Raw genomic sequence first — 12,546 nt, forward strand, 5'->3', positions numbered from 1 at the left:
TCAATTCACTCTACAGTATATTCTGTGAAGTGCTTTGAGACATCTAGAAGACATGAAAAGTGCTATATCTAATACAAGGATTATTAATATTATATAAGTGCAAATTGTTGTATACACTTACCTAGATTAGTGTGAATAATAATCCTTGTCTCACAAGCGAGAGACCTGGGCTCTACTGCAATTGATAAAGCGCTTTATCCCATCTTCAGATGTCTCAAGAACTTTTTAGAATATACACAATATAGAAATCCACCTGTATGCGGATGACACCCAACTCTCCCTCTCTGCCTCCACCATTGACTCCTGGACCGCTGCTGTGCTGACAGAATGTCTGTCAGACATCAAGTCCTGGATGAGAACTAACTTTCTTCAGTTGAACGTCAACAAGACCGAGGCTCTCCTGATCGGCTCCTGTCAGCACCTCAACACCTCAGGCACTGACAGCATCACCATCCATGGTTGCACACTCCACCTTACTAAGCCAGTCCGGGACCTTGGGGTCTTGTTTGACCCTCAATTATCCTTTCTAACCCACATCTGTGCCATGACCTGCTCTGCCTTCCCCCACCTCCGCAATGTCGCCCGGCTCAGACATTGTCTCACACCGCAGGCCACCGAAACCCTCATACAATGCCTTCATTACATCGTGGCTCAACTATGCAAACTCACTGCTTGTCGGCCTCCCCAACTCCTCCCTCCACAGACTGCAGATCATCCAGAACTCTGCAGCCCGTGTCCTCTACCGCACTAGGCTCCGCGACAATCACCCCCATTCTCGCCCAACTCTAATATAATAATATCCACACGCCTAATACTAATCCCTCCAAAACAAAAAAATAATAAATTGGTCATTTTCAATCCACGACTGTGTGTGGGACACTGCTGCGCGCAATTGGTTGCTGCGTTTCGCCCACAAATATACGGTCAATTCACTTTACAGTATATTCTGTGAAGCGCTTTGAGACGTCTAGAAGAAGTGAAAAGCGCTATATCAAATGCAAAGATTATTATTATTATAACTCCACTGGCTTCCCATCACACAGAAGATACAGTTCAAGATCCTGGTCTTCACCTTCAAAGCCCTCCATGGCAGATGTGGAAGGCGCTATACAAATGTAATTTTGTTGTTGTTGTATACTGTAATATGAATTGTCTGTATATTTTGTGGCTGAAACCCAGCAGCCAATTGCACACAGCAGTATCCTACAAACAGTTGTGGATTTAGTCACTTATTAAGGGATTATGATTGTTAAGGGATCCACCAATTGACTAACAACCGGGTTCGTACTTACTTCTAGGTATACAGAGGCACGTGGAATAAGGAAACTTGCCCAACGTTTCGCCCTGCCGGGAATCAAACCCAGGTCCTCCCACTTGCGAGGTGAGTGCTCTAATCACTAAGCTACAGGGGAATGGGAAAACTTCTTGACAGCCCTCCAGACTGTAGTTTGCTCTAATCTATTTGTTTCTGAATTTTTTTTGTCCTAAGCTTTCCGTTACAATTCTGCCACTGAATTTCATAATTGTTAGTAATAACTGCCAAACTCCCACCTAGCCGATCACCTCCATCCTCGCCCGGCTTCACTGGCTCCCCATTCACCAGAGGATCGAGTTTAAAATCCTTGTCCTCACCTTTAAAGCCCTCCAAGGTCTTGCTCCACCCTACCTCTGTGACTTCCTAAAACCCTACCAACCTGTCCGCTCCCTCTCCTCGCACGGAACTCACCTACCTCATGTCCCCTGCCCTTCCTGCTCCACCATCGGAGGTCAGGCCTTCAGCCTTTCTGCACCCACCCTCAGGAACAGGCCCTCTGCATTGCCCCCTCCCTTGCCTCCTTCCAGGCCCATCTCAAGACTTTCCCCTTCAACTGCACCTTTGGTCCCCTTGCCACCACTACCCACCTTGACTCCAGTCGCAGCTCGGGTGCAAACCCTTCACTGCCCAGTACCTTGGGACTTCCTCCTGACATGCAAGGCATTATATAATTGCAATTTGTTGTTGTTGTTTTTGCCTAGTGTTAGATGATGAGTGGTAGTGGTGAAGGGGGGTAAGCGTTCAGAATGTTACAGGATATTTTCTAGCAAATACGATCCATACCATTTTCACATCCCAAAAGGAATATTTTCCTGAGGCTCACTCTCACCGTGTTATAATGATTTCTAGTTTAATAGGGAAAAGTGTATGTCTGGGAGCTATAATAAGGTACTAATACCATAGAGAAACTGAAATTGCAACACAACCATGTGCGAGGGCTAAAGCGGTTTACAATAGTCATATGGGTCCTGCAATGGAATTACTGGCTTAGAATCACTCCAGAAGTAGTTCTTATTTTCCAAACTACACTGAAGATCATGAGACAGTTTTCTTCACTTTTACGTCCTTTTGTACCTACAAACAGCTGCAACATAAAGAAACATGCATTTTTATAGAGCCTGAGAATGTTAAAACATCTTGAAGAATTTCACAAGCAATTATGAATAATTGTAGAGACCTTTTTTTTTCACAGATGCTGACAACTGGGACACTGTCCACATCACTTCATAATAATAATTCTTGCATTTGGTATAGTGCCTTATCACGTCTTCGAGACGTCTCAAAATGCTTCAAAGAATATACTGTAATGTTAATGACTGCATATTTTGTGGGTGAAATGTGGCAGTGAATTGCGCACAGCAGTGTTCCACAAACAGTCGAGGATTGATTGACCAATTTATTAGCATCATTTTTTTTTGAAGGAATTATTCCCCCTGGAAAAGTGATCCGCCAATCGACAAACAGCCGGGTTCCAACTTACTCCTAGGTAAACAGAGGCTTGTGGAATAAGAAAACTTGTTCAACGTTTCACCCTGCTGGGGATCGAACCCAGGTTTCTCGCTTGTGCGCTCTAATCACTGAGCTACGGGACTCCATAAGATAATGATAATGACCATCATTAAAATTGTACAATCATGACAAAACATTATTGAGCAAAAATTAATAGAATAAGGGACGGGAAGTAAATTATAAACTCTTAACCTAATCCAACTAATTATGAACAGAGCTTCCCCTTAAGTATTTAGATTTTTCCTACCCAAATCCTGAAATGTCAAGCAAATCTGTTTCTAAGCCACTATATCTCAAAATATTTTAGCTCACTTCATAAGAAATTTGTCTCAGTTGGACCACGATAAGAATTTATAATATAGAGCATCACCCTAAGGGAGTATTTGTTGCAGAAATCTGCAACCTAATTGTACCAGACTGGACAACAGCTCAATAAGAGTGTAGTCTTGAGACAGTGAAATAGCTGAGGAATTATTGTTGGTACACTACGGTAGAAAGGCACCCACCTACTACCTCTGATACTGAGAGAATTATATAGGTCATTACAGCACAGAAATAGGCCATTTGGCCCAACCAGCTTGTGACTGTCTTTAGGGTCCACATGAGCCTCCACTCCTCCTAATCCCCTGTTACAGTGGTTACAGCACTTGCCTCACGTGCGAGAGGACTTGGGTTAGATTCCTGTGCAGGGTGAAATGGTAGGCAAGTTTCCTCACTCCACACACCTCTGTTCACCTAGCACTAAGTTAATCGATTGGCAGATCGCTTTTTTAGGGGTAATAATAAGGTAATAATCCCTTCAAAAATAAATGAAAATAATAATAATAATAATCCTTGCATTTGATTTAGCGCTTTTCACGTCGGGAGGACGTCCCAAAGCGCTTCACAGAACACACTGTAAAGTGAATTGACTGTATATTTGTGGGCGAACGCGGCAGCCAATTGCGCACAGCAATGTCCCACAAACAGTCGTAGATTGAAAATGACCAATTTATTATTGTTTTTAGTTTTGGAGGGATTATTATTAGGCTCTGTGGAGTAAGGAAACTTGCCCAAGGTTTCGCCCTCTGCCTGGAATTGAACTCAGGTCTCTCACTTGCAAAGCGAGCGCTCTAACCACTGAGCTACAGGACTCCACAAATTTGGTAACTCAATCCATGGCTGTTTGTGGGACACTGCAGTGCACAATTGGCTGCTGTGTTTCACCTACAAAATATACAGTATATTCTGTGCTTTGAGACATCTCGAAGACATGATAAGGTGCTTTATCAAATGCAAGGATTATTATTATATGCATGAATTTGCTCATTTTAAAAAAAGCTCAACGTGATCACTACCGCCATGCAAGAAGATTGCCGCTGAATTGTGAAACCACTGAGGTTTGCGAGGATTAGCAACCCGAATGCAAAACCACAATTGAAAGCTCAATGTTAGTTGGATCAGAGTTTTCAGTTGCTTTTCCAGCACCAGCATCAGCTGCCAGCGGGAGGAATGCAGATTGTCACTGATCTCATTGGCAACCAGGCCAAGAAGTCATGGGTTACATCATAAATTGCACTGGGCCCATTGAGTTTCCAGCTAAAATTAACTAACTCAGAAAAGATGGTGAATTCAGCCTGGGATCTGCAGCTTCCCATGTTGCCTTCAATTAGTAAAACCACTCTCCAATGAGAAACTCCACCACTCAGACATGGAAGGGCTTGGATTCAATTCTGTTTTGGCAGTCAGGCCACTGTAGGAATGCTACAGTTGGCCTCAAAATTGCTAACAGATTGTAAAATCAGTCAAGGTTTCTAGTTTCCTGATCACCGTATAGTGACCTCTGCTGGAATGTGTGAATGTTGGAGAAATTAAGGATTGTCTTTATGCTGGGTTGTCTTCATGATCAAATAGCTTGGAAACGTATGCAAGTACTTATGTAAAATGTGCTGTGGAAACCATGTGTGCAGACGGAGTTACATGTTATAGGATATAATTAAGACAATAAAAAGTGATCGGTTGATGTTTACAATAATTAATAAAGCCCTTTTATTTGCCTGTTAATTCTCAACAACAAAATGACATTTGTAATTATACAAGTCTGGGTTCCCGTATTTCCTCCTGCACATACAGCACAAAAACTATACATTAACACATGGCACCATAAAAGTCGCATTAAAAATGGCCACTTGGTAAAGTATTGTATCCAAGGAACAGGATCCAATTATGAGTCAACTCTTTCTAAGGAGGACTAGAGCAGAAGACTGGTAACAAATGTGTTCTGCATCGGACAGTAAAACCTCATTCAATTCAATCACACACTGAGGCATAAGGGAGAAAACTCTGTTCCATGGATATATATTCTGTCTCAATCATAAAATGACAGCTCTTTTAAGATACATGCCAGCCATTTGGTAATTATCTCATTTTAAAAACAACTCCACTTTGTCCTGTGCTGCTTTTGTGCGGTATTATTATCCATTCTGAAGCACACACTGTTTTTGGCAGTGACAGCAGTGTGTTTCGAACACCTTTCTTTGACTCCAAACTTCCAAAGATGGGCACGGACATTTGCATTGTGATGGTGTACAAACGTTTGAGTCATTTATCTTCCCAAATTCCACTCCCAAAATAAGGGTAACTGAAATAGGTATTCAGGCGTATCACCCAGTCTCTGCTGCTCACTGGCTACTTGAGATTGCAAAAATAAACTTCTGAAGTGACTGACTGGAGAATGTACAACTGATGGACAGTGAATGATGGATAGTGTACACATTGACTGGACAGTGTACACAGTGAGTGATGGTCAGTGAGTGATGGACAGAGTACGCATTGACTGGACAGTGTACCCAGTGAGGGGTGACCAGTGAGCAACTGAAGGACAGTGTACACAGTGAGTGATGGACAGTGACTGGTGGACAGTGACTGGTGGACAGTGTCCACAGTGAGTGACGGACAGTAACTGGTGGACAGTGTACACAGTGACTGGTGGACAGTGTACATAGTGACTGGTGGACAGTGTACACAGTGATTGGTGGACAGTGTACACAGTGACTGGTGGACAGTGTACACAGTGACTGGTGGACAGTGTACACAGTGACTGGTGGACAGTGTACACAGTGACTGGTGGACAGTGTACACAGTGACTGGTGGACAGTGTACACAGTGAGTGGTGGACAGTGTACACAGTGACTGGTGGACAGTGTACACAGTGACTGGTGGACAGTGTACACAGTGAGTGGTGGACAGTGTACACAGTGAGTGGTGGACAGTGAGTGACAGTTGCTGCCGTTGCCCTGGAGACGGGGTCGCGTTCTGTTGCCGCCGGTGCTGAGCTCGAGCTCACGTTTGATGTGTTTCTCTCAGCCCTCCCCCTCTCTTATGTGTATGAGGTGTATTTGAGGTGTGTGTGTGTGTATGGTGTGTGTGTATGCGGTGTGTATGGTGTGTGTGTGGTGTGTGTGTATAAGGTGTGTATGGTGTGTGTGAGGTGTATATGGTGTGTCTATGAGGTGTGTGTATGAGGTGTGTGTGTGAGGTGCGTGTATATGGTGTGTGTGTGAGGTGCGTGTATATGGTGTGTGTGTGAGGTGTGTGTGAGAGGTGTGTGTGTGTGTGAGGTCTGTATGGTGTGTGTATGAGGTGTGTATATGGTGTGTGTATGAGGTGTGTATATGGTGTGTGTATGAGGTGTATGAGGTGTGTGTGAGGTGTATATGGTGTGTGTGAGGTGTGTATATGGTGTGTGTGTGAGGTGTATATGGTGTGTGTATGAGGTGTATATGAGGTGTATATGGTGTGTGTGTGAGGTGTGTATATGGTGTGTGTGTGAGGTGTATATGGTGTGTGTGTGAGGTGTGTATATGGTGTGTGTATGAGGTGTATATGAGGTGTATATGGTGTGTGTGTGAGGTGTATATGGTGTGTGTGTGAGGTGTGTATATGGTGTGTGTGTGAGGTGTGTATATGGTGTGTGTGTGAGGTGTATATGGTGTGTGTGAGGTGTGTATATGGTGTGTGTGTGAGGTGTATATGGTGTGTGTGTGAGGTGTATATGGTGTGTGTGTGAGGTGTGTATATGGTGTGTGTGTGTGTGAGGTGTGTATATTGTGTGTGTGTGAGGTGTATATGGTGTGTGTGTGAGGTGTGTATATGGTGTGTGTATATGGTGTGTGTGGGTGTATATGGTGTGTGTGTGTGTGGGTAGGTGTATATGGTGTGTGTGGGTGTATATGGTGTGTGTGTGAGGTGTATATGGTGTGTGTGTGAGGTGTGTATATGGTGTGTGTGTGAGGTGTGTATATGGTGTGTGTGTGAGGTGTATGAGGTGTATATGGTGTGTGTATATGGTGTGTGTGTGAGGTGTATATGGTGTGTGTGTGAGGTGTGTATATGGTGTGTGTGTGAGGTGTGTATATGGTGTGTGTGTGAGGTGTATATGGTGTGTGTGAGGTGTGTATATGGTGTGTGTGTGAGGTGTGTATATGGTGTGTGTGTACGGTGTGTGTGAGGTGTATGAGGTGTATATGGTGTGTGTATGAGGTGTATATGGTGTGTGTATGAGGTGTATATGGTGTGTGTATGAGGTGTATATGGTGTGTGTATGAGGTGTATATGGTGTGTTACTCACTGCTCTCCGCCGCCCTCGTCGGTTTCTTCCTCCTTTTTAAAAACCGTCCTATGACCAGAGCGAGGCCGTCCCGCCCGGGAAACCCGCCCCCGGGAGCGCACAGTGCCCGCACTCCGGTTCCCCCCCACCACAGCCCCACAGCAACCCCTTCCCTTTCTCTTTCTCTCACACATGTTCGCCTCCCAACAGTGAAGCAATAAAAACGGACTCAGAAACGGTGGCGACCCGCAAGGCCCCCGTCCATCTGATCCGAAACTGCTGGTATTGATTTGATTGAGTGAGTGAGTGAGTGAGTGAGTGATTGAGTGATTGATTGAGTGATTGAGTGAGTGATTGAGTGATTGAGTGAGTGATTGAGTGATTGAGTGAGTGATTGAGTGATTGATTGAGTGATTGAGTGATTGAGTGATTGAGTGGGTGAGTGAGTGAGTGATTGATTGAGTGATTGAGTGAGTAATTGAGTGATTGAGTGGGTGAGTGGGTGAGTGATTGAGTGATTGATTGAGTGAGTGACTGAGTGAGTGAGTGAGTGAGTGATTTATTGATGAGGGGGAGAGGCTTTTTTTTAAAAAAAAGCTTTTAGGAGGTGAGGAGATTGTGGTGCAGGGGGTGGGGGGTTGTTTTGAGGGCCGGACCGGAAGTGTGTGAGCGGCTGGGCTGGGGGCGGGGCTGGGGGCTGGGGGATGGGGGCTGGGCTGGGGATGGGGGCTGGGGCTGGGGGGCTGGGCAGGGCTGGGGCTGAGGGCGGGGGCTGGGGGTAGGGGGCTGGGCTGGGCTGGGGCGGGGCTGGGGCTGGCTGGGGGCTGGGGGGGGGGGGGCTGGGGCGGGCTGGGGGCCGGGCTGGGGTGAGGGGGCTGAGGGCGGGGCTGGGCTGGGGTGGGCTGGGGTAGGGGGCTGGGCTGGGGCTGGGGGCTGGGCGGGGGCTGGGCTGGGGGTTGGGGTTGTCCGCCGCCCTGTGTCTGTGTTTATGTGTTAAGTACAAAGTGGTTTACAGTTGCCCGAGCGCCGTTCTCCGCATTTGACAGGACACACCGTAGAGTGGATTTACCTGTGTAGACCGTGTAGGTGGGGGGGAGGGGTGGTAGAGGTGGTGGGGCATGTAGGGGAGGTAGAGGTGGTGGGAGAGGTAGAGGTAGGGGAGGTAGAGGTGGTGGAGGAGGTAGGGGAGGTAGAGGTGGTAGGGGAGGTAGAGGTGGTGGGGCAGGTAGGGGAGGTAGAGGTGGTGGGGCAGGTAGAGGTGGTGGGGCAGGTAGGGGAGGTAGAGGTGGTGGGGGAGGTAGAGGTGGTGGAGGAGGTAGGGGAGGTAGGAGTGGTGGGGCAGGTAAGGGTGGTGGGGCAGGTAGGGGAGGTAGAGGTGGTGGGGGAGGTAGGAGTGGTAGAGGTGGTGGGGCAGGTCACTGGACGGGACTTCATCACCCCACGGTGGGCAGTAGGAAAGAAGAGAGTTTAGTCCCAGGCCACCATCCTCTGGGTGAATTGGTGGTTGTCTTGTGGTTGTCTGCGACAGCAACGTTTACTTTGTTTCATAAGTAGAGTATTTTAATAAATCTCAGTGCAACAGCAACAACACAACAAAATTACAATTATAGAGGGCCTTTCACGTCGGGAGGACGTCCCAAAGCGCTGAACAGTCAGCGGTCGGGGCCCGAGCATTGGGGGAGGGATGGTGCAGGGGTGAGGGAAGGCAGAGAGGTGGGAGGGAGACCAAAGGAACAGTCGAAGAGAAAGGTCTTGAGATTGACGTTGAAGGAGGCAAGGGAGCAAGCGAGGCGAAGGGACCGTGGGATGGAGTTCCAGAGTGACAATAGCAAATGGGAATACGGTCTCTCCCGTTGTCCTGGTCAACAACCCTGATAGAATTGCTCATTTGCTTTATGGCTATTTGCGGATAATGGTTGTTGAACTGTCCATGTGTGCAAATTTGCTGCCAAGTGCTTTGAGGCCAGGACTATTTTGTTGACCTGCGTTGTTGGATATGTTCTTTTCATGTATTTTCTGTGACGCTTGCTGAGGTTTTTCCCAGAATATGGTACTCATTTTTGGTGAAAATCTGACATTGCTGTTGCCTAGTCTGCTTTTTAACTTTGCTGTTTAAATCTGCACCTTTTGGCAATTCGTTGCCAGATCATTAACTGGAATATCTCAAACATCCAATATCTTAAACATAATTGATGTGTCGATTTATATTATCTCCAACAAATTGCATTTATATAACGTCTCTCATATCGGGAAGACACCCATAGCACTGGAATTATTATACTGCATTCTCTTATAAAATGTTGCAGCTAATCACAGCAACTTTTTAATTAATTTCCTGCATTGATCTTTTTGAAAGTACGGAAATAAAAGCACAGATTCAATTTTTTTACTGATTTATTTAATAACAATAATAATAATCCTTGCATTTGATAGAGAGCCTTATCAGCGCCTTGGGACGTCCTCCCGACGTGATGGGCGCTATAAAAATGTAATCTTGTTGTTATCACATTGTTGAGGCTTCTCAAAGCGCTTCACAGAATATACTGAAAAGTGAATTGACTATAATTTGTAGGCGAAACGCGAGAGCCAATTGCACACAACAATATCCCACAAACAGTCGTGGATTGAGTGTTCAAATTATTTTTTTGAAGCAATTATTATCCCCGGAAAGCAATCTGCTAATCGACGAACAACTGGGTTCCAACTTAATGCTAGGTAAACAGAGGCGTGTGGAGTAAGGAAACTTGCCTAAGATTTCGCCACACTTGGGAAAATAATGTAAAATATTGTTCTCCAGATGGAGTTTAAAATTACAAACACATGGGACAGTTCACCAGTGTGCCATGAGGGTATATCGCTGTCACTTAAACCAGGCGATGAAGGAATTCTGTTCGAGGTAAATGGTCCTTTCTTCAATGATCCTCTAGCTCCACCTGGTGAAAAGGGAAAACCTTTCAATCAGCTTTGGGATTATGAAGGTAAGCACCAACTTCACTAAAATAAGAGTTTCGAAACCTAACTAAACTTTTGATGGTTCGGTATCATTGATTCAAATTTTTTTTTCCTTGGGGGAGGCTGGGTTAAAATGGGGAGTTTTTTTTCAGGAGAAGGGGTAACTGTTGCCATTTTTACACTCTTTACAAAGTTCAAGCTGCTTTCTTTCCATCATAATAAAGTGTGGGTCACAGTATTGGATTGTTTAAGTGGTGGATCTGGCTGAGGATCCATAAATGTAATGGTGTCTTTCAACTCATATTTGCCGAAGTAGCACTGAAATGCAGGGATCTGTGAGGCAACGGGTTCATAGGCATCAATAGCTGCGTCAAAGTCTGCAGCAACCAGCTTTGGGTGAAACAATTTGAACAAAATTTACTAACTGCGCAATTTGGGGACTTTGTTCATCTCCTCTTAAAACCCTCTATTTGGTTCTTGAACAAAATGACTTTTCTCTACCACCATAATAACACTCACTTCCATCCTAACATCACCCTCAATACAACCCAAACTGTTTTATTTCCCCCAGACTTGACTTTTCAAGTGCACTGCTTGCTGGTCAACATAGTTCAACCCACTATAAACTCCAGCTCATCCAGAACTTTGGAGAGTGAATCCTCTCACGCTCTGTGTCTCCATCATGTACCAACCTCACCAGGCTCGTAACCCCACCAGATAAACTTCAAAATCCTTTTCCTGACCTTAAAATGCTCCATACTCTCTCTCCAATCTATCTCTGCAATCTTCTCCAGCCCCACTTTCCCATCCACTACCTCCTCTGCAAACTTGGCCTCAACTGCCTCCTCTCTACTACCATGAGCCACTTTGTCCCAACTCCGGCGGTGGTTTGATTTCAATGTAGCAACACAATAATACACGGCAATCCAGTTCAGTGTAACCTTGGTGCAGTTTTTCTTAAGAAACATCTCTCCCTTTTTTGTAACTTAATATTTTTTTGCTTTAAATCTGACAGTTGCAGAAGCTTTTTTCTTGAATAGCATCTCAAACCAGTACCTGGAAGTGGAACTCTGCCCGTAAGTACCAGGATATTCTCCTTCATTCTAGTCACATTTGCCCCCCAAAATACACACTACTTTACAGTATATCCTGTGAAGTGCTTTGAGACGTCTTGACTTGTCTTGATACTGTATGTTTACATATACAAAAAGGTGCGTTTTGAGATTGCTTCAGAAATTCCTTTCTTCATATGGAGATTTGCTGTACCTGCATTCAGTGTCTCCTCCCCAGACACCATGGCTGAGGTATATTAAATTGTGAAGAGGTGTATAAAATTGCGAAAGGGGTTGACAGGCTGAATGGTGAGCAACTGTTTCCTCTGGCGGGAGAACTGAGGACCAGAAGACATACAACAACAACAACAACAAAATTACATTTGTATAGCGCCTTTCATGTCGGGAGGATGTCCCATAGTCTTTAACTTGAGGCCAATCCATTTCAAAGTGAAATAAAGAAATCATTTTGGCACAGTGGGTGGTGGGAGTGTGGCATTCGCTCCCCCAGAGGACTGCGAAGGCAGAGTCAATTGAGGAATTTAAGAGGCAAATAGGTAAATACTTGATGGACTGGCGTATCAGGGGATATGGAGAGAGGGTGGGGAAGTGGTATTGAGTTGCAAATGGGACATGATCTTGGAAAGTGATGGGACAGGCTCGATGGGCTGAATAGCTTACTCCTTTTCCTATGTACTGATAATTTCGGCATGTTATCATGAAAGTATTCAACAACAACAAAATTACATTTATATAGCGTCTTTCACGTTGGGAAGACGTCCCAAGGCGCTGAACAATTTTGTGTTTCAGACCCAAGTTGGGGATCGGGGAGAGTGGGGGCAACAACAACAACAAGATTACATTTGTATAGCACCTTTCATGTCGGGAGGACGTCCCAAGGCGCTGGACAGTGTACACGGGGCAGGGCGTGGAAGGAGGGTGACTGAAGGCATGGTCGAAGAGGAGCGTCTTGAGACTGGTCTTGAAGGAGGCAAGGGAGGGGATGAGGTGGTGGGACTGCAGGATGGAGTTCCAGAGGGTAGGGGCAGGGTGGGACGGGCGAGGCGGGGGATGTGAAGCAGGCCGGAGCCCCCTGAACGGAGGCAGCAGGCAGGATGATGGGGTTTAGG

The 12,546-nt window shown here is 45.6% G+C and overlaps 2 protein-coding genes across 10 annotated transcripts in view; one reads left to right on the forward strand and one right to left on the reverse strand.

The window, feature by feature from the left end:
- Positions 1-7,518, reverse strand: part of sclt1 (sodium channel and clathrin linker 1) — a 47,808-nt gene extending 40,290 nt beyond the window's left edge. For all 3 annotated transcript variants that reach the window (XM_007897703.2, XM_007897699.2, XM_007897700.2), the window contains exon 1: positions 7,434-7,518. The gene's annotated coding sequence lies outside the window, so the exon portion shown is untranslated. The remainder of the gene's footprint in view (positions 1-7,433) is intronic.
- The window catches only part of cunh4orf33 (chromosome unknown C4orf33 homolog), a 30,952-nt gene continuing 23,945 nt past the window's right edge, over positions 5,540-12,546 (forward strand). The window contains exons 1-3 of one of the 7 annotated variants that reach the window (XM_042338943.1): positions 5,540-5,608; positions 10,210-10,390; positions 11,380-11,440. In XM_042338943.1, coding sequence (XP_042194877.1) covers positions 5,606-5,608; positions 10,210-10,390; positions 11,380-11,440 — 245 coding nt within the window. In that variant the 5' untranslated portion in view covers positions 5,540-5,605. Of the gene's footprint in view, positions 5,609-7,568; positions 7,711-8,053; positions 8,078-10,209; positions 10,391-11,379; positions 11,441-12,546 lie in introns of those variants that run through there. The other 6 variants (XM_042338944.1, XM_042338934.1, XM_007897708.2 and 3 more) reach the window with 6 other exon arrangements.

The sequence above is a fragment of the Callorhinchus milii genome, unplaced genomic scaffold (assembly GCF_018977255.1).
Source record: "Callorhinchus milii isolate IMCB2004 unplaced genomic scaffold, IMCB_Cmil_1.0 Scaffold1, whole genome shotgun sequence".
NCBI lineage: Eukaryota > Metazoa > Chordata > Chondrichthyes > Chimaeriformes > Callorhinchidae > Callorhinchus > Callorhinchus milii.